The following is a 27,781-nucleotide window of genomic DNA, read 5'->3' as shown; positions in this document are numbered from 1 at the left end:
GCAGTGAAGTCTAACCTGTCTGGTCCAATCCCACAGAAGAATTACTGTAGCACAAATCACTGAAAAAGTTAATGTTGGCTATGACAGAAAGGTGTCAGAACACACAGTGCATTGCAGCTTGCTGCGTATGGGGCTGCGTAGCTGCAGACCAGTCAGAGTGCCCATGCTGACCCTTGTCCACTGCAAAAGCGTCTACAAGGGGCACGTGAGCAGCAGAACTAGACTATGGAGCGATGGAAGAAGGTGGCCTGGTCTGATTAATTACATTTTCTTTTACATCATATTGATGGCCTGGTGCGTCGCTTACCTGGCTGGTAGAGAGATGGCACCAGGATGCACTATAGGAAGAAGGCAAGTCAGCAGAGGCAAAAGGTTTAAGATGTGTGTATATCTATATCTATCTTATATATATTCTATATATATATATATATATATATATATATATATATATATATATTTTTTACACACACACACAATGTGTGTATATATATATATATATATATATATAAAATATAGTATGTTTTAATCTAGAGCTCATTTTAATTGCTCTCAGAGTGCTATTAGTCAGAGTCTATTAGTCTATTGTCAGAGAGTCTAATTGAATCAGATATTCTTGCCCCATTTGCCATTCACACATTTTTGAATGTGAATGGCAAATGGAGCAAGAATATCTGATTTGTTCCTTGGTGCTTAAATGAATCACCGTATCGGTTGCATAGTTACAAAAGGAATGACCTAATGTGATTTATTAAGAGCATGAATTCCACAGAAGTAACAGACCTCTCAGAGATGTGAGTTTAGATCAGCCTAGGCTTATTTCAGGGGTTGACACTGCCACCCAATGCCGCCCACGTGGCCACACCCCTCTCCTCGGGTAGAAGCAAAGCACATCGGTGTAACACAACACTGCAATGTCCTGCGCTTGTATCGTGAACAGTGTTTTTTTTCCCTAGTTTTTCTCAGCTGTTTTGGTATATGCTTATTCTTAGAGACGCCTAATCCGTAAAAGTTCGTTTTTCAACAATCCTACCGTGGGAATTTTGGGCGGTAGCTATTATTGGATTTTCAAGATTTACTCAGCGTTCTGAAATCTGACCAATCAGAACCGCCGAAAGAGATGTTCCCAGCATACGCGCATCTGATTGGTGGACGGCGCAGAGGAAGCGTTCGCCTGACAACCAGCGCTAGGGAGGTAACGGCACTGAGAGAGGAGAAACAACAAGAGAGATAAAGCCAGCGCCCTTATAAAATAATTAAATTAAACATCCAAGAGGATTGTTGTGTGACAGCCCAATTTCTAAGAACCAGAAGAGACCGTCTGCAGTTTGCGTATATGTAGACTTTATCAGGTAAGCTCTAAATATCCTCTGAGTGCCGTTACTCCTCGGCTGTATTAGTCTACGTCAAAAACCGCATACTACCGCACTAAATAGTATGGCAAAATAGTATGCTACGGCAGGTCCTTCACAATGCTACAGCAGGTGGCGTACTGTTTTGTCATGTTAGTGCAGTAGTATGCGGTTTCACATAGGCGAGGCGAGGTGCCGCTGGGTTTAGCCTGTTAGCTGCTCTTGACTCATTGTTCTGAATCTGCTATAATGGATTTGGATAGATGTCATAGCTGTTATTTCTGGCCTCCATGATGAAATGTCGCTTAGCTGTGTTATGGGAAAGCAGGAGTAAGCAGAGCTGGGTGGGACAGCAGCCCACCTGCGACTGAGCAAAAATGCATGAATTGGTTGCTGGTTTTGTGTAAAAATTACATGGACCAGTTCAGTATGGCATTTTCCCACAATGCTTTTCTCGTGATGAAGTTGTGTTGTGATGACGTTTATAGTCCGCGGCCAGATGGCGATGCGCACCAGAGGTGGTTCTGGGTAGTTTATAAAGCCAACATCTGTACAGCTCTCTAATTTTTTCGATGATTCAGTTTCTATGTTTTATCACAGTAATTATTTTCCTGTTGATCCTTTGTTTTGATGTTACACATACAGCATCAACATCAATTAGTAGTAGAAGTATTACTGATTAGAGCTCGCACCATACCACTTTTTCTTTTCCAATATGGTACTGGTATTGGCCCGATACCAGTACTGGGTGTCGGATTGGTGCCATCTCTAATACTTATCCATGGCTTATTCAAGCCTTATCCATGGCTTTTTTGTTACGCACAAATACACGAACAACCAAGATGGTGTTCAGTCTGTGTTTTTACCCTTTCTACTTTGATTGTTTTCGTGAACAGAATTACAATTAAATATGGATATTGGAAACCATGTACACTGTATTGTAATACACAAAACATAAATTAAATTTTGAATTGTGATCCTAAACTTAATCTTCATCTTAATCTTATCATCAAAGAGCCGTTGTGGCTGCAAACTTTTATTCAAGCATGAGCCGCGCTTGATTGAGGGCCAAGATGAACTGATTAAACAGGTGGAATTAGGTGTAGGTTTTGACTGGTTGGCGTGAAACTCTGCTGGCACAGTGGCCAATGGCGGTAAGATTAAAGAGCCCTGCTTTAAAGGAACCTTTTTTCAACTGTGTAGGATTTGTCACTTGCCCATTGAAACTTTGTTAGGTTCAGTTTCATCTAGCAAAATTTCCAACCACGGTGCTTCAGACTGGAAGTAGGCCATGGGCTGCTTATTAACAGACCACAGTAGTCTTTTCCCTCTACCCCATGGTAATACAGTAGTGAGTAATTTTGTCTCCCTGAAGAGGAGATGGACAAGACTGCTGTTTAACATGAGTGAAACAAAAGTATAGAGAAACAAGCTTTTTTGGACAACTCACACACAGACAATTGCATTGATATCTCCAGCTCCAGTGGATCACACAAACACACATATATTATCTGTTTATTAGCCATGCTTCATAGTACATAGACAATCACAGCCAGCTCACAGTGTTTTGGAGTGAGACTGTACATGTTTGAACTCTGTTTTAGATCTTTTTCCACTTTTAATGTGATACAACAACCAACAAAATTCAAGTTAAAAACAAATAAAAATGTTTTGGGGTGGGGGGGGACTTATAATATATAAGATTATAAGAGTCTTATAAGAGTCTACCAACTTAGCACATTTTCATGTGGCAATTTTATTCCACTCTTTCTTGCAAAAATGCTGAAGAGAAGCAGCCCCATAGCGTGATGCTGCCACCACCATGCTTCACCGAGGGTATGGTGTTCTTTGGGTGTTAAGCTGTCCTGTTTTTGTGCCAAACATATATTTTATAATTATGCCCAAAAAGTTCTACCTTGGTCTCATCAGACAGTAATACATATTGCCACCTGGTTTGGGGTGATTTAGATGGGCTTGGATTTTTTTTTGTGAAGAGTACAAGAGATCATTGTCCCATGCAGGTACCAGTACTTGCCAGATATTCCTGCAGATGTTTCAAGGTGGAAAAAGATCTGACATGGTTTATCTTGTTATCTCATTTTTCCTTCATAAAAACCAATTTTATGATTTTTTTTGCAATTTTAACAAGGGTGTGTAAACTTTTGTCCACTGTACATAAACTCCAACCATCTTTTTTAAAAAAAGGCTGCAAAAACTACATGCTGACTAGCTGTTACTGTAAAGCAATACTCAAGAGTTTGTTTATAGGGAACATATGAGTTCTAGAGAGCAGTTTGAGTCATCTTTTTTTTTTCTATGACATTATAACCTGTCAAAAGTATTAAGAAGAATATCTACAATATATTTGTGTCCACAAGAGTCTAGGAGACCCTGAAAACCAGTTTTGATGTCATGGGCACATTAAAGGCAAGAGATCCTTCTTTCACCTGGTACTGATTACTTTGTAACTATGACAGTCACAGTGATATGTGTGTGAGGGGATGACGGTATCTCTCTTTCTGGCTGTCTGTCTGTCTTCGTAGAAGTCTGCCACCATGACAGCTGAGGAGACCATCAACATAAAGGAGGTGGAGATCATTAAGGTGATTCTGGACTTCCTGAACTCACGGAAGCTGCACATCAGCATGCTGGCCCTGGAGAAGGAGAGTGGAGTAATCAATGGCCTCTACTCAGATGATATGCTCTTCCTCAGGTCGAGCCTCACACACACATAAACACCCTCTGGAGAATCCTGAGTAAATAAATCAGTGTTATATGATTTTGATTTTCAGTGCCAGTTCTGGAGCTCTGAATGGTTGGTGGTAGAGTCACCACATAATTTTTAGGTGTTGCTTCTGTGCGCACTTATTATACTGCCACATTTTATTACTGTCTCTGACTGGCTATGATCCTGTGTCCACTGTTTTACTCTGTGTAGTGCAGTGTACTCGAAACCACTCCTCAGCAATAATTACTAAGCTTCTGATGTCACTGTGGCACAACCCTATTGCTGACTTCAAGTCCCATCGGAAATATCTTAATTATGAGGTGAAGACCACCACAGTGTTGCAGTTGCCACTCGGGAACTTGTATTTTTGTATGAGCCTCGATTTTTAGGGTTGGGGGCATGTCAGTAACAAAAATTCATGCTGCTAATATGAATGTGACACCTACAGCAGATGGTAAGATTTAAGTCGTAATTTAGCATGGTAACTGTTCAGTGCTTTATTTTCTTTCAGTTCAGCTAAATAAACTTCTTGCCATTGATGATACAAAAAAAGTACAATAAAACTTTTCTCACACTGTTTTTTCCAACCAAAACCACTTGAACACACCCCACATCCTAATCACCACCGCTGAATTTCTAAGGAGGAGGCAGCACATCTTCCAAATAAACATAAATTACCATAAATTTCCAGTTTGGAACATCTTTTAATTTTAAACCAGTTACAAGAGAAATATTACTTACTTACTAGCTTGTTTCTGAATCTTCAACTGGAGTCATTAAAGAAAAAGTACAAAATTTTCTTTGTCACACTTGTCATCTCTGTGAGAACTCAAGGAACTCAAACCAAGAAAAATAATACAACAAATATATAAACTTTTATTATGTCTTGAAGACACACCATATTTCCCAGTCAACAAATTGATATCTAAATTCAACATAAAATAATTAGTTGGCAAGCCATATCCAACAACATATTATTTGTGTCCTGCAGCACTAAGGCTCACTACATTACACCACACACAAACTTTATCGTGTGCTTTTAGCAACAGATATAAATATAAATTCCAGCTTTCACAGATAATTACTGTCATGCTCTGTGGTCCAAACATCCAGTCCTTCTGGTCGGAGGAGGACTTGAGCAGGCTGTCTGAGGTCCTCAGCTTTAGCATGCCACACTTCCCCTCCATCACAATATTCTGTGATCTGTCAACAGTTGTCAACACCCGACAGCTCCAACTATTTGTAATATCATCAATTATAATAGCCAAAAAGGTTACATTTATTTTTGTTTTTTTGTCTGGACCTTTCAGCTTGGAAACTGTCTTAACTGAATAACACTGTAGAACCCCGGTGTGTGAGGGTGTGTAGGAAGACTCATGAGACAGGTAGAATTTTAACTGAGCTTCGGGCTTGCATTTGTTTTCAGCACACTTTCAAAACTCAACAGAAAACAGCACTTTTCTCTCAAGTTCATGCTTCGTGGCATAGGGGTGTGTGTGTGTGTGTGTGTATGTGTGTGTCTCGCAAGTTCTGCCCAGCGTTCTCGCACTCTGGCTCTCTCTCACTTGCAGGTTACAGGCCAAAATGAAAGCACAAAGAGACACAAATAAGTAGACTGCTGATAATAAGACACAGGTGAGAATCATCACTCGTTACCTGCCGGTTTGACCCGCCTCATTTCTGTCCACAGCTGACGCCCGACCACGCACCTGCCGCCACATAACCCCACTGCCTAACTCGGGCTGGTGACCCATCTGGCCTGCAGCAGACTCCCCCCCCGCCGGTGGGAGAGGTAATCCGCCACCACCGTCTGCACCCCTGGTCTGTGGACCACCTCGAATTTGAATGGTTGAAGTGCCAGATACTAACGAGTGATCCACACTTTGGCATCCTTTATGTGGTGGAGCCATTGGAGCAGGGTATGATCGGAACAGGGGGTGAAAGGGCGCCCCAGTAGGTAGTATTGGAGGCTGAGGACCGCCCACTTGATGGCCAGACACTCATGTACAGCATGGGGCACTCCTCTCCCTCCACCATCTGGGATAAAATGGCCCCCAGCCCTCTGTCCAACGCATCAGTCTGCAAAACAAAAGGGAGAGAAAAGTCAGGCAAATGCAACAGCGGGCCCCCACACAAAACTGCTTTTACCTGGCAGAAAGCCCGTTTGCAAGGCGCTGTCCACTGAATCTGACGCTCTCTTTTTAATGAGATCAGTCAGCTGGATAGTGACGTCCAAAAATTGGGTACAGACCTCCGATAATAGCCAGCCAGTCCCAGGAACTGCCTCACCCCTTTCTGTTTTTGGGTCTCAGGCAAGCCACAATCACAGCTGTCCTGCCCATGACCCAAGAGGAAACCCACATAAGACACTTCCACCCACCTACCACACTTCTTTGGGTTTGTTGTGAGTCCCACCCGTCTCAAGGATCTCAGGCCAGCCCTCAGATGTTGTAAATGCCACTGCCAGATGTTACTGTAAATGATTGTCATCTAAGTAAGCAGTGGCAAATGCATTGTGCGGGCAGAGGATCCTGTCCATGAGAAACTGGTGTAACCCAAACAGAGGTGAACAGGCTGTTTTTTGCATGATATTTGAGTCAAGGGAATCTGCCAATAGCCTTTGGTTAAATCCAGTGTCCAGGAAAAGCAAGCTGTGCCTAACTGATTTAGTAGTTCATCAATGCGAGGAATCAGATATGCGTCAAATTTAGACACCGAGTTGACATTTCTAAAGTCCACACAAAAATGGACTGACCCGTCGGTCTTAGGCCCCAAGACCACCGCGCTGCTCCGGTCACTGTGGGACTCCTCAATTACTCCCATGTCAAGCATAGATTTGAATTCATCCTGAACCATGGGTGTATGGGTATGGGTGGCTGTGAACAACCACACCTGGAGGAGTCTCAATGTGATGTTCTATGAGGTCGGTATGACCAGGTAGAGGCAAAAACACATCGGAAGATTCCTCTTGCAACCTGGCAACCTGTGCTCTCTGGGATGGTGAGAGGTGGGCTCCACAGGGAACTGGGGTGAATTGGGCCTCACGTTTTAGACTTACCTCCGGTCCCAGCTCCTCCCTCTGGGGAACCACTGGCATCAGAGGCACAGAACCCACCTCTTTGCACAGTTTCAGCAAGACGAAGTGGTATATTTGAAGTGTCTGAGCTCTATCTGTTTGCCTAACCTCATAGTCGATTTGTCCAACTCACCGTGTGACCTCAAATGACTTTGCGAGTAATTTAGAGCTTGACGTGGGTAGCAAAATGAGTACTTTATCTCCTAGTGCAAATTGCCCACCTTGGTTCTGGGGAGCTGGGACAGGGGTAGGAGTAGAAGAGAGAGAGAGAGGGAGAGGGAAAGAGTGAGAAAAAAGGGAGAAGCCTGGACCAGGAACCGCAGCCAAGTGATCCACCACCAGCTGCATGGCTTCGTCAGGGGACACGGGCCAGTGGCACTGTACCCACTCCGCTGTTCCTATTGGGAGTCGAGCGACGAATTGCTCCAGTACCACCAGCTCGATGGTCTGTTCTGTGTCCAGCTCCTCTGCCATCACCCACCGGTGACAGGAGTGCCTCAACTGTAGGTGAAGAGGCGGCCGACCTCGGAGAACTGCAGCAACCGGCAGGTCTACCCTCTTTACGCTGGAATATCCCAGCTGTGTCTGTGGCGGTAGCTGCTGGGTGGCAATCTGGGCTTCCCCCGATAGCAAGGGGAGGAGTCACAGGGCCCATACCTCCTTCGGTCATCCACATAGCTGCTGCACGTTTGAAGAGCTCCAGGAAGGCCTCTGTATCATCCATGGAGGCCATTTTGGGCTGGGCTGGGCTGGGTGTTGGGCTGCAGCAGCTTCTGAATTGCCCGCTTTTTGCCATGAATATGTGTGTGTGTCTTACAAGTTCTGCCCAGCGGTCTCACACTCTGTCTCTCTCTTGCTCGTGGGTTATGGGCCAAACTGAAAGCACAAAAACTTCCAAGATTCACACAGAGATGTTACGTACACATTCATGTTCAGGGATTCGAGGCCCGTTTTCTGGCTATCTGAGATTTTTGCCATTGGTCCATCTGTCCATCCATTCAAGATTCTTGATATCTCTAGTCTGGATATGTCAAGAATGAGTGGTGGAATGGTGGAATGTAGGATTTACATGGAATTATCATTGTAACCAGCAGATGAAATGATTTTGGAATTGATCCAGGGTTAAGGTCAGAACAAGGTCAATCATCTATTTTTTAATTTTTTTTTTTCAATAACTTGCTTCCTATTTAAAGTATATTTTAAGGGTACTTCAAGTATGCCAAGTGACAAAAAGGACGTGTTGGCGGTGGAGGCATCCCAGTTGACACTGTTGGTGTTGAGTTTTACTTGTTTTTTAAGGGAAAGGGATGATACCTGCCTAATGTCAATGTTTAAGCTGGTTCAGAGTTTCGGAGCAGCAAAAGCCTGGTTACTTTTTTCCTAAACCAAGACCAAGGAACTGTCAAAAGAAGCTGATCAGATGACCTATAATGTCTGTGGGTTGTATGCAGATTAGGCAGGTCAGGAGCCAGATATTTAAAAATTTTAAAAACAAATAATAAGATTTTAAACTGAATTATAAAAATGAATTGTGGGCCTGTAAAATGAAGCTAAACTGTGTTATATTATTACTCTATTTTAAACTGCAAAGTAAACGTGCAGCAGCAGTTTTGTACTAGCTTTGAATGTCCCAGAGAGGACTGTAAAGTGAATTAAAAGTGATTCAACACAGATGATACAAAAGCATGGATGTCCTTTTCCAAATCAGAAAATAAGAGGAAAGATAGACTTTATGGGTACTTCTAAGATGGAAGAAGCTACTTTTGCTATTTATATAAGCTACTACACTGCTATTTGTTTCCTTAATTTAAATAAAATTAAAAAAAAAAAAGGCCATAAGATTTTTCAAACAACCTTTTATCTCAAAAAGATGGCTGGCCCATTTTAAGAAAACTTGATTTTGATTTTGACTGCCCTGAAACCAAACAAAAAGTGTAAAAAAAAACAGGTTATGTTGAATGACAACATTTTAGATCATTTTATGTGGTAGCTGATCTAAGATATACATATATATACATATTATTATACATATTATTATTATTATATATATATATATATATATATATATATATATATATATATGTATACTGGCTCGGTACGTCTGCGTATCGAACATTGCATAATAAACTACATAATAAATATTTAAACTTAAACTCACACTCCCTCTTCTTTAAAAGTAGTTTTCTCTTTATCTCAAATTAGGAGAGGCTATAGGGGTTTAAATAAATTCTCCTAAATAAGCTATTTTTAAATTTTTTTCAGCCAATATGTTACTGTAGCATAGAATGCGCTTTGCATTTTATGGGTGATCAACAAATATATGCAAATACGAAGCATATCAACCTGTCTGACATTTTTGTAAATCCTGTGGAAAATGTTAGTTTGGTTTGGCTTATGCAAATATTTACACACAACTTTACTATTATTATAAATTTCTACGTATCAGGAAATTCAGCATATGCACAAATTTTTTTTGGGATTTTTGTCTTGGACATGCATCCTTCTTACTCTCTGTCCTTCTCTCAGGCAGCTTATTCTAGATGGACAGTGGGATGAGGTGCTGCAGTTTATTCAGCCTCTGGAGTGCATGGAGAAGTTTGACAGGAAAAGGTGAGGCTTTGTAGTTAGGCTCTGCAAATGTTATCCTGTGAGTAATGTTTTCCTGATAGTACACATACTGAAATTAAAATCCAGTTCTATTGTTTTGTTTTGTGTATCAGACCATTGATGCATCATTATATGCAAAATGTATAATTAAATCAATGCAATATTTAAAATGTAAGAAATAACACAACAGCAACTGAAGTTCATGTGTTATTCTGCTTATAGCACAGAGATTTACCAATGATTCCAATGTTAAGAAGTGACACATCACACATTTTAACCGGTTTTAGTTAGATTTACTGACGTGAAACGTCCGAGAGACAAGTTAGTTCCTGTTGTCACTTATGTCATAGCCGTGATAAAAAGATTTACCTTTTACTTTGTTAAACAACATGTTTTTATTATCCATTTATTATTAGTCTTAGACTATGCAGAGCATCTGCTGTACAAGTCCCAGGTATGAGCTGTTACTATAGAAACAATAACAACCAAACAATAAAGGACAAGTGCATTTATATTATTAACCTATTATTAACCTATTCATGTTAAAGGTGGAAATTTTGTCCGAGCTGTGCTGTTATACAAAAAATAACACACACCATCTAACCAATCAGATTTGAGAATTCAACTGCACTGTGATTATAAAACTAATTAAATACTACACTCATCAAATTTATTGCTGTAATAGAGGTAAGTAATAAGCTAATATAAATACTACGTCCTGGAGGCTCCGACGTGGGAGTGAACACTCACAAAAGCACACATGAAGAGAGAAAACACATTTGTTGAAAGTTCTGTCAGGTAGCAAGTTTATTTTTTCTACTAAAATAATAATGTGAAATCAGTAAGTAAAATCTAATCATGCACTTGTGATTACTCGTGCACTCATTAAGTGAATAAGAGTGCATGAGTTGATATATCATCAGCACACCTAACCACACCTAATGTATTCAATCGGACCAAATTCCTTTTTACAGTTGCAGTGCTCTTCACCAAGTAACTGCCAGTCAATGGTTATAATGAAAAAGTAGCCAATGAAAATACCAAACATACAGTACTGTGCAAAAGTCTTAGGCACATGCAAAGAAATGCTGTAGAGCAAAGATGCCTTCAAAATAATGAAATTAAATGTTTCTACATTAAAAAATGCTATAAAAAGCAGTAAACAGTAATAAATGAAACAATATTCGGTGTGATGATCCTTTGCTTTTTTTAAAAAAAAAAAAATAGTAGTTTCAGGTACAGTGTGTGCAGTTTTATAAGGAAATGAGCTGTAAGTTTTACTGAGCATCTTACAGAAGCAGCCACAGTTCTTCTGGACACTTTGACTGTCACACTTGCTTCTTATTTTTGCAGCAAAACCCAGCAGCCATCATTATGTTTTTTTTTGTCTGAAAAGTGTCTCTTATGTAATCTGCTGCTTTGTTTACTGACATACAAACATTTTTCTGTAACATTTAATTTCGTGCTGGAAAACTAATGTTTGGAAATCTAAAAAGTTTTTTTAATGAATCAATGGATAATGTAGAAGTCATAAAATAAAAATCTATAGCAAAGTTTGTACTAATAAAAAAAAAAAAAAAAAAAAAAGGGTGCGTAAGACTTTTACACAGTACAGTATATCCTCCAGACCCATGCTTGCCATGTCTTATGTCTTACGCTTGTATTATTATGATGAAAATAGGCCCTTTGATATGTACTTCTTGATGACATTTTGCCTGCAGATTCCGTTACATTGTACTTAAGCAGAAGTTTCTGGAAGCTCTCTGTGTAAATAATGCCATGTCAGCTGAGGATGAGCCACAGCATGTGAGTATCACTGATTCATTGTGGCATGTGCCCCATTCATCTTCCGTAAACAGTCCATCTGTCTTAAAAAAACATTCACATAAGTGTCTTAGAAAGAAACTCATAAACATATTTATAACAGTGCACATGCATATGTCTCCATTTTCTGTCCTTACTCTGTCATCCCTCAGCTGGAACTAACCATGCAGGAAGCTGTAAAATGCCTCCATGCTTTGGAAGAGTTCTGTCCCTCCAAAGAAGACTACAGCAAACTCTGCCTTCTCCTCACTCTTCCTCGTCTTACCAACCATGCTGAATTTAGGGATTGGAACCCAAGTACAGCACGCGTACGCTGCTTTGAGGAAGCGTGTACCATGGTGGCTGAGTTCATCCCGGCTGACCGCAAGTTGAGTGAGGCAGGTTTCCGGGCCGGTGCAGACCGCCTGTTTCAGCTACTGGTCAAGGGTGTGCTGTATGAGTGCTGTGTTGAGTTCTGCCAGAGCAAGGCCACAGGCGAGGAGATCAGTGAGGCCGAGGTGCTGCTGGGCATTGACGTGCTCTGCGGCAATGGCTGCGACGAGCCTGACCTCAGTCTTCTGTCATGGCTACGGAATCTGTCACCTAGTGTCTTTTCGTGTGCCTTCGAGCAGAAGGTGCTCAATGTGCATGTGGACCGGGTGGTTAAACCAGTACGAGCGGCCCATGCTGACCTGCTCACACCGCTCGTCAGCAAACTCTCACCATGCCCTGCCTCTCCTTTGCGCCGCCCACAGTCAGCTGACACCTACATGTCACGCTCGCTCAATCCAGTGCTGGATGGCCTTGCCTATGGCCTGTCTGGCCTAGAGAGAAGAGGAGGGACCAGAGCCAGTGAGGTGGGGAAAGCATCACCCATGTCACATTCATTTGCCAACTTCCAATACCCTGGGGGGCAGAACCTGAGCCGGAGTTTGATGATGGAGGAGTCACAATGCCAGAGCATCTTTGAGGAGTCACCTGAGAGGTGATGTTCTGTTTATAGTCTGGTAGTCCTCTAGATAAGCCCAATGGTGATAGTGATATTCTAAGCTATTACTGAAACTGTAAGATTTGTTTAACCCCCTTACTGCTTATTGGCCAAATCCCAACTCACTACATACACTCACCATCCACTTTTTTAGGAACACCTTTACACCTGCACAATCATGCAGTTATCTAATTAGCCAATCATGTGGCAGCAGCACAATGCAAAAAATCATGCCGATACAGGTCAAGGCTTCAGTTAGTGGTCACATCAAACATCAGAATGAAGAAAAAGTGTGATCTCTGTGACTTTGATTGTGGCATGGATGTTGGTACCAGAAGGGCTGGTTTGAATATTTCAGAAACTGCTGATCTCCTGGGAATTTCACACAGCAGTCTCTAGAGTTTACACAGAATGTGAAAAACAAGCCTTCACGATTTGAGGTACCAACAAATAGCCTGCACATTTTGATCGATGTAGGCATGGCAGATCATAAAAGACCAAAACCTCGCTCAGGCACGAGACCATTCAGTGCTTTATAGGTCAATTGTAGTACTTTATAATCATGTGAAATTTGACTGGGAGCCAATGTAGGGTGATGTGGTCATATCTTCTGGTTCTAGTAAGGACTCTCCCTGCTGCATTTTGGCCTAACTGGAGCTTAGAAAGTATGGAACATCGAGACAGTAAGGCATTACAATAATTCAACTTTGAGGTAACAAAAGCATGAACTAGTTTTTTTGCACCATGTAGTGACATTATGTTTCTTATCTTAGCAATACTTCTGAGATGAAAGAAGCCTATCCTAGTAATATTATCTACATGAGCTTCAAATGAAAGACTGGTGTCAGTAATGACACCAAGGCCTTTTACTGCTGCACATGATGAAACAGAAAGGGAATCCAGAGATACTATGTAATCAGGAAGCTTACTTCTAGCTGCATGTGGTCCTAGTACAAGTACTTCTCTCTTGTCAGAATTAAGAAACAAATCCTAATGCTAATACAATGTTTACAAATAATTTTACCCAGAGGTAGCATATATAAAGAAAAAAGCAGTGGGCCTAAAACAGAACCTTGCGGAACATCAAACGTTATTTTAGCATGCGTAGAGAAGTCAGCATTTACAACTACAAACTGATTACGATCAGTCAAATAAGACTAAAGCTAAGAAAGGGCCGTTCACTTTACACCAGCAACATTTTCAAGTCTATCAAGGAGAATAGTATGATCAATAGTATCAAAAGCTGAACTAATCACAACCCTGATCAGAGGCCAGTAGTAGGATTCTTGTTCTTGGCTGATAGGAGTGGAAACGAATGTGGTCTTCTGCTGTTGTTTGATGTGTTCTGCATTCTGAGATGCTTTTCTGCTCACCACGGTTGGAAAGAGTGCTTATTTGAGTTACTGTAGACTTCATTTCAATTCAGACCATTCTGGTCATTCTCGTCTTATCTCTCTCATGAACAAGGTGTTTCAGCCTGCAGACCCTCCGCACACAAGATGTTTTTGTTTTTCTCACCATTCTGTGTAAACTCTAGAGGCTGAAAAATCCCAGGAGATCAGCAGTTTCTGAAAAACTCAAACCAGCCCTTCTGGTACCAACATCGATGCCATGATCAAAGTCACAGAGATCACACTTTTTCTTCATTCTGATGTTTGATGTGAACATTAACTGAAGCTCTTTACCAGTATCTGCATGATTTTTTGCATTGCACTGCTGCCACATGATTGGCTGAATAGATAACTGCATGAATGTGCACGTGTAGGGGTGTTCCTAATAAAGTGGTTGGTGAGTGTATGTATATGTGTTGTGTATAACATGTTATGCAAACTACATAATGCACTATAAGCCGAATAGAACACATTCTAAGATTGAGATACAGCAAATAGTAATGAAATAAGGGTCCTTTGGAAATACATATAATGAACCTTATAGGACACTTTTTTTCATATTTTATGTTTAGTAAGGAAATTATTAATTTGAAAAACATAAATAAAGTATGTCTAAATGACATGCGTTTTTCAGAGCCTCTCAGGCAGCACAACATTCATATAACCAAAGGAGACATGTTTTCCAATAGACATATATTAGGCGATTAACAATAATACTTTTAAGGGTTTTTTGCCCTTTTAAATGTATAAATATGAAAATTCAGTGAGCATTTTAACAGTAAAATTTGTACTGACAGCCCCAGTTCAAGCAAGGGTCTCCAAAGGCAAAATATGTGTTTTGTTCAACATTTTGTATTGCAGTAAGAAACTAGCAAGACCCCACTATCATTTCCACCATATATTCAAAGCCTGAAACCCCCAGGAGTCCTGTAATCACCGCTGGAAAATGGGAATGGTCATCAGGAATTTGGGTCAAGGAAGCAAACTGTTCTAGCCTCCATAGGCTGTTGTTGAACTGTGTGGCTGCATTCAAAATTCAGTTACTCCTTCTTAAACCCCTGTCCCTCTGTCAACAGTTCTGCTTGTAGCCTTGCTTTAGAAAATGAACTACTACATTTTAAGTAGGAAACATGCAAGACTTCAAAATGTTATGAATAATGAAAGTGTATATAATAAGTATTAAAATAAGTACGTGGACACTTCTGTACGTTTAGCCACTTGAGATTTACACACATAATTTCAAAAAAGTATGTATGCATGAGCATGAACAAAGATATTTGAAAATACAGAAAGTGAAATAGAGAGAGAAATGTTTTTTATGCAGCTCCAGAACTGAAACTCCCTCAGATAAAATGATGAGCTTAAGTGGTTCCCAGAACTCTCGCCCAGTCTCTGCTCCGGGTCAGGATGCCCCACCAACCACCTCTACAGAGAAGAATGAGGTAATTTGTCAATTAATTCTCTAAACAAATGATGTAATATCCAGCTGCCAATTTCGGTCAAAGGTGTTTTAATTTGACTTAATTTGAAATTGTAAATCAGCATATGGTAAATATTTATTTTGAATGTACGACTTTTTTTCATTGTGTGAATAACTGAGATACACTTGAGTGTTTGTGCATGTGCACCAGTGTCTGGATGTTTTGTACTCCAGAAAATATTCACCTCCCATTGATTATTCCTCTTTTTCACCTCAAATTTAAGTATATTACAATTACAATGGGATTATTTTTCTGCTCAATTTGAAGTGACTCTCTTCAGAAATAAAATTAAATAAATTATTTAGATGTCTTCAGAATTACTTTCTTTTAGCAATCTAAAGTAGGACTACTTTTTAAATTTTGAGAGTTTGCACTAAATATGTTAAACAGGGTTAGTTTTAAATCCACTGTGTTAATTTTAAATCCACTTGTATCCAATTGTATGCTTGGACAATAAATATCTCTGACTTTGGGAGGTCTCACGGGTAAAATGGCACATTACTCCTGCTGTCATGAAGACCAAGGAACTGCCCATAAAGCTTCAAGATGGAGGATAAAAGATTAAGAAGGTTTTTAAAAAGATTGGCAAAACTTTAACATTATACCAAAATGGAAAAAATAGAAGGGCAATTGTTAGAGAAGTGTCTAAGTGTCCATCTACAATACTGAAGGGGTTACAGGGGTTACACTGGCTGAAATAGGAGAACCTGTGCAGACATGAACAATATCTTCAGCGCTTCACAGTTCTGACTGTTATGGAAGAGTGGCCAGAAGGAAGCCACTTCTGAGAAAGGCCATGTTAGAAAATGGAGAGCTTCTGGAAAAAGATTTTGTGGTTTGATGAGACTAAAATTAAGCCATTTGGTCTAAAGCCGAAGCATATTTGGCACAAACCAAATACAGCCCAACACCCAGGTAAAACCATTACTGTGATCAGTCACAGTGGCAGTAGCATCAAGCACAGGGCAAAAACTAGAACAGAGTGACTTGGGATAAACGAAAGTTTGCGCTTTGGAATGGCCAAGTTAAAGCCAATCTAATTGAAATCCAGTTGAACATTTGTAGCATGACCTGAAAATTGCCTTCCACCATTATTCTCCATCTAATTTGATAGATTTGGAGAAAATTTATATTGAAGAATGGAAGAAAATGCCAAAGCTAATAAAGACACATCTGACACAACTCAAATCTGTAATTGCTGCAGCAGGACATTTCACACAATTGTGAGAACATATATATATTTTTTTTTCTGTAGAGAGTCATGTCAAAAGAAGCATAATAATATCCCATTCTGCTTAAATATGATGTTGCAACACAGCAGATTGAGAAATAATCTTTCTGGGTGAATACTTTCTGGAGGCCTTTTGTATACACACTTGACTGGAGTGACTGGACCTCGGTTGGAAGTATTGATGGAAAAGATTGTGTGTGTGTGTGTGTGTGTGTGTGTGTGTGTTTTGGGGGGGGCGGGCGCTGTTGGGGGTGAGTTATACAACCAAAAATTACAGGAAAAGTTTATTTTACCAGGAAGATTTCTTTAACCATGGTGGGCCTTGTCCATTTCTAATTTTTTATCTTCTAATTTAAATTAAAAAGTTTTTAATGGCAGGAATGTCACAAATTATATGTAAACAGAGGAATGATAGAGGGGATCGTAGAACTTCTTCCGAATCCATTTGCTGAGATCAAGCAATTTAGCTAAGCATAGAATAGGCAGTCATCGAAGCTCCTGTGTCCTGCCAGACACTCCCGAGCAACCCGGAAGGCTCCCCTGGGTTTACCAGGTAAATCTGGCCGGCACGCTATACAACAGCTCTGCTCCTGTCTTTTTACACAAATATATGTCATAAAATCTGATGATGTGTACTTGGTACAGACAATTATTATTCTTGTCCCCAGCATTTTTCAAAATGAAGTTATGCCCATGAATAGAACTCTACATCCCTTCTTGCTAGGGGTTAGAGAGAAAAACTAGCAACATAAACTAGTCGGCTAGTCTGCTCATACAGTCACTAGTTTTTTTTTTTCTCTAAGCAGATAATCTGTTGAAAGTTGCCAGAATGTGAGGAGAACGAAATATAAATTCTGACTTAAAAATTGCTGACCCCCTTTGAACTGTTACAAATCTCTCTCTCTCACTTTCTCTACTTCTCCCTCTCTCTCTCTCTCTCTCTCTCTCTCTCTCTGTCTGTCTTTCTATAGTTGCGTGACTCAATGGAACAGTATCAGGAGTACTATAGGCAGCGCTTACGTGTACAGCAGCACCTGGAACAGAAGCAGCAACAGAGGCAGTTATACCAGCAGATGCTGCTGGAGGGTGGAGTTCAGCAGCAGGAGACTTCACCCACTGCCAAGCACAACCTCACTGAGACGTTTCTCAACAGGTCAGACTGTAACTTTGTGACATCAAATGTTCTCCAAATACAACTGAGCTGTTTAGGTGTCTGATCTGAGCCTCAAAACTGCTTTACTGTTATAATTTATTCCCACAGCACCATATCTTTCAATAATTGGTAATCCTTGTCTAGACATGATTTTCATGGACTATTATTAGTCCAACTGGCAGCTGTTATTAGTCACACTATAGAAGGGTAGTAACCTGGCACCTGAGACAAACAGATTTTGTGTATGCGCTGTTAGTTTTTCATTTATAGTTCCCCAAAGGATAAGTACACTCACTGTCCACTTTATTAGGAACACCTGTACACTTGCACATTCATGCAGTTATCTATTCAGCCAATCATGTGGCAGCAATGCAATGCAAAAAATCAGGTAAAGATACAGGTAAAAAGCTTTAGCTATTGTTCACATCAAACTTCAGAAACAGTGTGATTTCTGTGACTTTGATTGTGGCATGGATGTTGGTTCCAGGTGGGCTGGTTTGAGTATTTCAGAAACTGCTGATCTCCTGGGATTTTCACACACAACTGTATCTAGAGTTTACACAGAATGGTGTGAAAAACAAAAAACACCCTGTGTGCGGAGGGTCTGCAGGCTGAAACACCTTGTTGATGGAAGAGATAAGAGGAGAGTGTTGTGTGTGAAACTCCCAGGAGATCAGCAGTTTCTGAAATACTCAAACCAGCCCATCTGGAACCAACATCCATGCCACAATCAAAGTTACACTTCTTGTAGGTGTAAAGCTGTCCCTGATAAAGTGTGCAGTGAATGTAGATACAACCAGAAAAATAAAATGTTTCATGGAAGTGCAATGCACCGTAATGCTGTAACTATATACACAGAGTTGTCCTCTCTCCAGGAACAGCTATACTAGTTTGTTTCTTTAAATCTGTATTAATGAACCTTTCTAGCTAACAAGCCCACCATATGTTACATTACAACCACTTTCATGTACCTTCTTCAGCTATTACACTATTTGATGAGTTATGGCCCACAGTGGAATATTTAACAGTTCCTTTTTTTTGTTGTTGCATATTTTGCATATCACAGAAAAATATACGCAAAATATGCCCCCCCAGCCCCCCCATCTCAAATGTTTTTTAGATAGTACATTGTTTACACATCTACTATGGTGCATTGTGGGATTTACATTCTTCATAATGCTTTTCTAACATCACAACAAAATAGTGCTATGTGTATAGCAACTATGATTCTGGACATATATTTTGCTAAAGCTTCAATTTGCATGAACCATGATTCCTCTTAGAGAGAGAGAGAATTAATCATATGTAACAAAAGATGAGGAAAACAGAATAAAACCACAAGAAGAGAGGACATAAATCAATAAATATAAACCTGTATGAACTAAGTCACAGGAATATTAGGGCCTTTCGCACCGCTTTAGTTCCAGAACTAAATTTGCAGTACTAAAGTACTGGGCGATTTTGCGCAAACTATTTCCCAGTACTGTTTAAAGGGTTGCATTCGCACCGACAGTGGGCACTAGGAAGTGACGTAAGCCGGTTGACAGCGACGTCATTTGTGCGCGGCGTTCAACAACGTAAACAACCGGAGGATGGAGGATGCTGTGATCGGAGCTGTGTTTTTGTTGTGTCTCGCGTCCATCTATCGTTGTTCTCCATACTTGCGAAATAAGTTGACACTACAGTATGTTTACACGGCTTTTTAAAAAATGGCGGGTGAGGGCGTTTTCGTAGGCGTTTGGCCAATCACCGTCTACTTACGTCACGGATAGTACCAGTTGTGCTGGTTAGACCCTTGTCCAGAGAAGGAGCTAATTTGGTTCTCGAAAAAGGCAGTCCGGTACTAAAATCGCACCCAGTTCCGGAGGTGCGAAAACGCCAAAAAGTGGGTAGTTCCACAATTAGTTCAGGTACTATGAAAAGGTTCCCGCGGTGCAAAAGGCCCTATTGAAAGCTTGGGAGGACAGGGTGGTTTGAGTGGAAGGGGGTTAGACAAGTACGATGGGGCAAGATTATTGAGGGCTTTGTAAGTGAGCACAAAGATATTAAATATACTAAAAGAATTTGAGATCTAAGATATCATTCAGGTGTTGTTATTTGACATCTAAGATATCATTCAGGTGGGTCCAATCTCACTTAAACACTGGGTGGTGTTTCAAAACCTGGATACCTTCAGCAAAAAAGGCTGCCCACTGCTCCGTGTGTGTGTGTTCACTACTGTGTGTGCGCGCGCTTGGATGGTTTAAATGCAGAGCACTAATTCCGAGTATGGGTCACCATACTTGGCCACAAGTCACTTCACTTCACATGTGGAGACCTTTAACTCACGTGGTGACCATATGACACTACGAAATGGTCTTCTCACTTTTGTACATGTCATGCTTTTTCCAGTGCTGAATGGTCAAGAAGGCTGTCCTAACATTAATTCTTAGTGGTGAATTGAGGAAGGGAGTTCCCACTATTCACAGCTCGGCTCCAAAGAGGAAAGTAAGCATGATAATGCATGACTGAAGCTTGTGTGGACATTTCATGCTAAGAATGCACAGTGATGCCAATGCTGGCATGGTGTGCTCGCTTGGCAGGTCTACACACCAGATGATCTGTGCACCACAGCCCAGGGAGGCTGTTAGCTATAAACAGGCATCTACAATGGAGGATGTCCAAAGCAAAAGGCTGGATAGGTGGATAAGATAGGGGTGATGTGGTCATATCTTCTGGTTCTAGTAAGAACTCTGGCTGCGGCATTCTGAACTACCTGGAGCTTGTTTATGCACCTACTGGAACATCCAGACAGAAAGGCAGTACAATAATCCAACCTAGAGGAAACAAAAGCATTAACTAGTTTTTCTGCATCGTGTAGTGACAATATATTTCTTATCTTAACAATTTTTCTGAGATGAAAGAAGCCTATCCTAGTAATATTATCTACATGAGCTTCACATGAAAGACTGGAGTCGATAATCACACCAAGGTCTTTTACTGCTGCACATGATGAAACAGAAAGACCATCCTGAGTTACTATGTAATCAGAAAGCTTACTTTCAACTGTATGTGGTCCTAATACAAGTATTTCTGTCTTGTCAGAATTAAGTAGAAGGAAGTTAACAAGCATCCAGTGTCTAATGTCCTTTACACATTCCTTAACTTTATTAAGCTGGTGTCTCTCATCTGCCTTTACTGAAACAACTACAACTGTGTGTCATCAGCATAGTGGAAGCTAATACAATGTTTACAAATAATTTTACCCAGAGGTAGCATACAGTCAGGTCCATAAATATTGGGACAGTGACACAGTTTTGGTAATTTTGCCTCTGTACAGCACCACAGTGGATTTGAAATGAAGCAGTCAAGATGTGACTGAAGCGTAGACTTTCAGCTTTAATTCAAGGGGTTTAACAAAAATATTGCATTAACTGTTTAGGAATTACAGCCATTTTTTACAGAGTTCCTCCATTTTTACAGGCTCAAAAGTAATGGGACAAACTAATATAATCATAAATATTAGGATTATTTTTATTACTTGGAGGTAAATCCTTTGCAGTCAATGACTACCAGAAGTCTGGACCCCATGGACATCACCAAATGCTGAGTTTCCTCCCTTGAGATGCTTTGCCAGGTCTTTGCTGCAGCCATCTTCAGTTTCTGCTTGTTTGTGGGTCATTCTGCCTTCAGATTTGTCTTCAGTAAGTGAAAAGCAGCTCAGTTGCGTTGAGGTCAGGTGACTGACTCGGCCATTTAAGAACATTTAATTTCCAAGCTCTTGGGCTGCTTTCACAGTAGGTTTTGGGATGTTATCCATCTGTACTGTGAAGCGCTGTCCTATCAGTTTTGCAGCATTTGACTGAATCTGAGCAGAAAGTATAGCTCTGTACACTTCAGAATTCATCCCGCTACTTCTATCAACAGTCACATTATCAATAAACCCCAGTGACCCAGTTCCATTCGCAGCCAAACATGCCCATGCCATAACACTGCCTCCACATGTTTGACAGATGATGTGGTATGCTTTGGATCGTGAGCCCTTCCTTTCCTTCTCCATACCTTTCCTTCCCATCATTCTGGTACATGTTAATCTTGCATCAGAACTGGTCAGGCTTTTTTTAGAGGTTTTTTAGCAAAGTCTAATCTGGCCTTTGTGTTCTTGAGTGTTACCAGCAGTTTGCATCTTGAGGTAAACCGTCTGTATTTACATTCATGAAGGTAGCTCTTGATTGTAGACTTTGACAATGATAGGCCTACCTCCTCCAGAGTGTTCCTGACTTGCCTAGATGTTGTGAAGGGGTTGTTCTTCAATTAGAAAAGAATTCTGCAATCATCCACTTTAGTTGTTTTCTGTGGTCTCCCAGGCCTTTTGGTGTTGCTGAGCTCGCCAGTGCATTCCTTCTTTTTAAGAATGTACCAAATTGTTGATTTGGCCCTCCAAAAGTTTCTGCTATCTCTCTGATAGGTCTGTTTTGGTTTTTCAGCCTAATGATGGCCTCCTTCACTTGCATCAACGCCTCTTTGGACGGCATATTGAGAGTTCCCATGAACAGCTACCAAATGCAAATTCAACACTTGGAATCAGCTCCAGACCTTTTATCTCCTTAATTTATCATGATATGAGGAGGAAACAGGCCACAGCTGGCCATGAAACTGCTTATCAGTCAATTGTCCCATTACTTTTGAGCCTGTGAAAATGGAGGAACTCTGTAAAAAATGGCTGTAATTCCTAAACAGTTAATGCAATATTTTTGTTAAACCCCTTGAATTAAAGGTGAAAGTCTACGCTTCAGTCACATCTTGACTGCTTCATTTCAAATCCACTGTGGTGTACAGAGGCAAATTTACCAAAACTGTGTCACTGTCCCAATATTTATGGACCTGACTGTATATAAAGAAAAAAGCAGTGGGCCTAAAACAGAAACTTGCGGAACATCAAACTTTAACTTAGTTTGCATAGAGAAGTCACCATTCACATGTACAAACTGATAACGCTCAGTCAAATAAGACCTGAGGGGCCGTTCCCTTAACTCCAACAACGTTTTCTAGTCTATCAAGAAGAATAGTATGATCAGTGGTGTCAAAAGCTGCACTATGGTCAAGCAACACAAGCAAGGAGACACCACCATGATCAGAGGCCAGACATAGGTCATTTACCACTTTAACTAGCACTGTCTCTGTGCTATGATGATGCCTAAATTCTGACTGATACATTTCATGAATGTTATTCCTATGCTATTTCTACAGCTTTTCACAGACAGAATGATTCTTCACAAATTAGTGGAAAAGTGTTGCATCCCCCGTCCAGCTATCTGCAGCCATGTCAGCTATGTCAGGAGAGCTATAATCAAGGCATGAGTCCTTTTAAGCTTTTAAGCTTGTAGCAATGTTTCTGAAAGGAGCTATAGCCACCCTCCCTGTGTTAGAGTTTCTTAATACCTCTCTGTAAGGACCCTGACAGGATACCAATCTGGAAAGGGTATCATTGTAGACAGTCTTTTTGGCAGATGATTACCTCAGCAAAGGACAGTGAGAACTGCATGCCTTGACAGCTGTTCCCAGCTAAAGTTATGTGTCTCAAACTTAAGAACCTGGTGATTGACATCTGGGTCAATATGCAGAACATTCCCTACCATGTCCAGTACACACCTTACAGTGTTATTTGAACCACACAATGGTTTATTGCTCATAAAACCAACTATTCTTCTGGCACAATGTCGATCATTGTTTCATCCTCATGGACTCTATTGAGAGGCATGCAACTCCATAAGGTCTGTGCTGCCACTACATGGACATGACCATGCACCTCTCCAGATCTTATACGATCAACATGTGATGTGTGATGATTATATCTGAGCAGCATTTTTAGTCAGACTTAGGATGAGTTGGTTCCTCATGACATAATGGTATAGGTTATGCATATTTTGAAATACTGCTCCTGATGTTTAGGAGGGATGAAATAGAACACTGGGTTACATATTTAATTTTAAGAAGTACATATCTGGTGTGTGTGTGTGTGTGTTTGCAGATCAATTCAGAAGCTGGAGGAGCTGAATGTTGGGATGGATGATCTGGGTGAGGAGGTTCAGGCTCTCTCTCTGCAGTGTAATGGTGGAGGAGGAGGAGGAGGAGATGCAGGAATAACTTCAGGGGGTACCACAGACACAACACTTCATCAAGATGGGGCAGGGCTTAGCAGCAGCACCCCTCAGAGAAACAGTGGACAAGCAACTGTTCCACCTCCCACTGAGTCCCCTGTGCTACCAAGGTAGGTACAGCCATGTGAACACAGAGTTTTAAAAATTTGATTCACAGGCATTTTTGCACATGGTGCCCTTGGTTCTATGACTCAAGAACTGATTTTTTAAATGAATACACTTGGTGGTTAATACACTTGCTGATTAATATGTTAGTTTATGTGCAAGCATGCCAGTATGAACAAAGCATTTGCCTTATATCAAAATTAAGTATTTACTGTTTATCGGCTGGTAATGGCAATGGAGAAAAGTAAGTAAATATCCATTCACATTTGTACTCCACTGAAGAGCTAACTTGATGGTGCACCTGCAGTTCACCACACAGAGGATTTGTTGCCTTAGTTATAATAAGGAGTGCATTGTGTAGCAGCTGTGTATAGCTAACGTAACTAGTTTTCCATCATTCCTTTTTGTGCAGTGATCTTCAAATGATTCACTAGCAATGTTGTGATATGTGTTTACTACATGGAATGTGTGAGATGTGTAATGCTCTTGCTTTTTGTTCTGCAGTGTTCAGATGGAGAGAGGAGGGCAGAGTGACACCAGCATGACACGCACTAAAGAAACAGAGGTACGTAACTGGACATTTTGTATTTATTAGCATGACTTTATTGTAGGAATAATAATAATAATAAGGTCTGTTGAAGATCAATACCCCTCCACATGGCATGGCCTAGGCCACACACAAATGGTAAAGCAACCATACAGGAATCAAACAGGCCTTTGATAACCATACAGTAAGAAATACCAGTTTCATATACCACACTGATCATTGTGCAGGTCGAAAAAGGCCGTGATCTCCAGTGAAAAACCAGGCTGGAATCAAAAAGATCACTACTGGAAAATACGCACCCACTGGGCCATAGGAACACCACGTCCAGCACACCTCAGAGTGGTCTTCTGTGTACAACAAAACAAAAAATGACGAAAGGACAACAAATGATATGGACTAGGAGTAAGTACAAGGAAGTAATAGAGGACTGCTATATTACCCAACAGAGACAGGAATGGAGAGTGCCACCTATGGCATCTGGCACAAGAAATACCATACTAAAAGACAAGCCCTGAATTCTAAGAAACTGGCAAAAATACAAAAAAAAAAAAAAAACAGACCATCAGGCCAGGAGAGACATCTGCAGCTGATGAAGCAGATCAACCAGCAGAATCAATCATTGCCACACCACCCAAGGAACAAGACCATTCAGAGACATTCTTGTTAGAGGGAAACAGTGAAGAAACAAGCTCAACATCAGGAAGAAGGAACATATGCTGAAGCAGCAAATGCAGGCTAAATCTTAGAGACCCAGGAGGATAGCACGATCTGTACCATTAGGAGCTTTTACCAGTATGTGGCAAGATCTGGGAGAATGAGAAGATGCACAATGAGCAAGCATCCTTGATCCAATAACAAAGGGATCTTATGAAAATATAGAACAGCAGCTGGAAGGCACCAGGTATAGATGATATAGCCAACTTCTGGATCAAAAACCTGTGCAATATCCACCAAGATCTAGCACAGTCCTATAACTACACAGTGAAGAATCACTGTGCACAGTCCTATAACTACACTGAGAAGAGCAAGGCATCGCTTACCTGCTTCCTAAAATGGATGAGACCAAAAATCTCAAGATTTATTATGTCTTCCCACCAAGTACAAGATCCTAACTACCATCATCACCATGAGAACCCACGCCTTCCTGGATCCCTACCTGCTGAACAGAAGGGCTGTAGGAGATGCAGCTATGGATGCAATGAGCAGCTGCTCATCAGCCATACTGGAAGAGGAAATGTCAAGAAAGTAGAATCTATCAACAACTTGGATAGTCCTGGATAGAGAAGAGTCTTGAGATCTACAGAATCTGCCCAACAACCATAAGATACATGACAGAGAGTATGAAGACCTGAAAAAACTACCCTCAACTTCCAACATGCAAATGGTTAACATGTCCATTGCTGTGACCAGTGACCAGTGGACATCAAAAGCAGTATCCTCCAAGGGGATTCATTATCACCCCTGCTCTTCTCCATTCTCAATAGTGCCACTGAGCAAACTACTTAACAACAGTGGGTATGGATATGCGAATTAACCAGGCAAAACCTTTTCTGCATGGACGACCTAAAGGTGTTTGCCAAAGATGACAACCAACTGACAGGCTATTCAGTTTAATTCAGTTTTGTTTGTAGAGCACTTTTAGCAATGGACATTGTCACGAAGCAGCTTTATAGAAATAAATAGATTCAAATCAAATTAAACCAAAATTAATTGTAAGTATGTGAATTTATCCCCAATGAGCAAGCTAGAGGCGATGGTGGCAAGGAAAAACTCCTTGAGACAAATGAAACCTTGAGAGGAACCAGACTCAAAAGGGAACCCATCCTCATCTGGGTGCTAACGGATAGTGCAATTATAAATAAATCCCTTCTATAACTGTGTACTATATAGACAAATAGTGCAATTGTGCAACCAGTAAATTCATCACAGTTTTCACATGAAGTCCGGTTTGTTAAACCTATACATTGTCCACTGATGGAGTCCTGAGTACAAAACTACTCCAGCCCCAAAGCCACCACAGCAATCGCAGTCTCAAGCCATCACAGTACATCTCCCCATATGAGATCCCCAAGCAATCTCCACGGCCCCCAAGTGGCACCATCCCCAGCAATCCCAAATGATCTTCAGGCTGTCCATGTCGCCCCACCCCCAGCAGCAGCTAGCGATCTCCAACCAATGAGAACTCCAGCCAGAAGTAGGGCATCAGGGTGGATCAGGCAGGTCTGGAGAGCAGAAGGGGTCAGGATCACTGGTATCTCAGGAGTAGCATGTGTAGCTTGACAGAGAGAGACAGGGAGAGAGAGGGAGAGAGAGGGAGTGATTGTTAGGTAAGCTTTTGTCCCATAATGATTAAGGACAATGTACTTTGCGTGCAGAGTGCAAGCAGGGACTCCAGGAAGACTAGCTGTGACAGCATAACTAAACGGAAGAGCCAGAAGTTAACACAGACATAAAGACATAAACACAGGCACCCTGGGACATAAAGCAGCCAGCCACTCCACCATCGACAAACCTGAGTGAGCGTGTGAGAGTGGGGGGCGACAGCATCCAAACATCCCAGTTCACCATAACACTCTATGCCTATGAACCCTCCAGACCTGTTCCTTTACCTAAGAAAAAACTATTCACAAAAGGCTTGACTAAAGGCTTGACTATTCACCCTTGTCAAGACCTTCAGAGATAACACTAAGGGGTCAGACTTGGCAAATGCACCAAAGCCACCTTCATTAGAGGGTAATTGACAATAATATCAAACATCAACCTAGATATCAACACCACAATCAAAGATGAACCCTGGGAAGGTACGTACAAGTATCTAGGCATGAATGAAGGAAACGGCATAAATCACTCAGCCACAAAGTACTACCGCAGAATGTGCATGGTACTGAAGATCGAACTCAACGCAGGCAACAAGGCCGAAGTCATCAACACCTTGGCGATCCCAGCAGTGACATCAACTGGATAATGAGGAGCTTCAAGAGAGTGGTTGCAAAAAACAGGGGTTTATCAAAGTCTGTGGAGAACAAGTCCTAAATTTGTGTGTAAGAACCACCAGTATAAGGAAACTGGCATTTATCACGTGTGTAGACCCAGCTGTATGCAATAGACACTCATGAATCCCACACATTCTATATTGCTGTGCTTGTGAACAGCCACACTTGTTTGCATTAATAAATGCCCCC

At 41.0% G+C, this 27,781-nt stretch overlaps 1 protein-coding gene across 1 annotated transcript in view; it reads left to right on the top strand.

The window, feature by feature from the left end:
• Positions 1-702: 702 nt before the first annotated feature.
• wdr47a (WD repeat domain 47a) overlaps positions 703-27,781 on the top strand; it is a 44,837-nt gene continuing 17,758 nt past the window's right edge. Inside the window, exons 1-9 of the mRNA XM_026925321.3 lie at positions 703-1,349; positions 3,893-4,062; positions 9,680-9,763; positions 11,482-11,566; positions 11,737-12,548; positions 15,267-15,384; positions 17,626-17,807; positions 23,818-24,057; positions 24,557-24,617. Coding sequence (XP_026781122.1) covers positions 3,905-4,062; positions 9,680-9,763; positions 11,482-11,566; positions 11,737-12,548; positions 15,267-15,384; positions 17,626-17,807; positions 23,818-24,057; positions 24,557-24,617 — 1,740 coding nt within the window. The 5' untranslated portion in view covers positions 703-1,349; positions 3,893-3,904. The remainder of the gene's footprint in view (positions 1,350-3,892; positions 4,063-9,679; positions 9,764-11,481; positions 11,567-11,736; positions 12,549-15,266; positions 15,385-17,625; positions 17,808-23,817; positions 24,058-24,556; positions 24,618-27,781) is intronic.

The sequence above is a fragment of the Pangasianodon hypophthalmus genome, chromosome 21, assembly GCF_027358585.1.
Source record: "Pangasianodon hypophthalmus isolate fPanHyp1 chromosome 21, fPanHyp1.pri, whole genome shotgun sequence".
In the NCBI taxonomy this organism is placed as follows: Eukaryota; Metazoa; Chordata; class Actinopteri; order Siluriformes; family Pangasiidae; genus Pangasianodon; species Pangasianodon hypophthalmus.
This window is presented reverse-complemented; position numbering and strand designations above follow the sequence as displayed.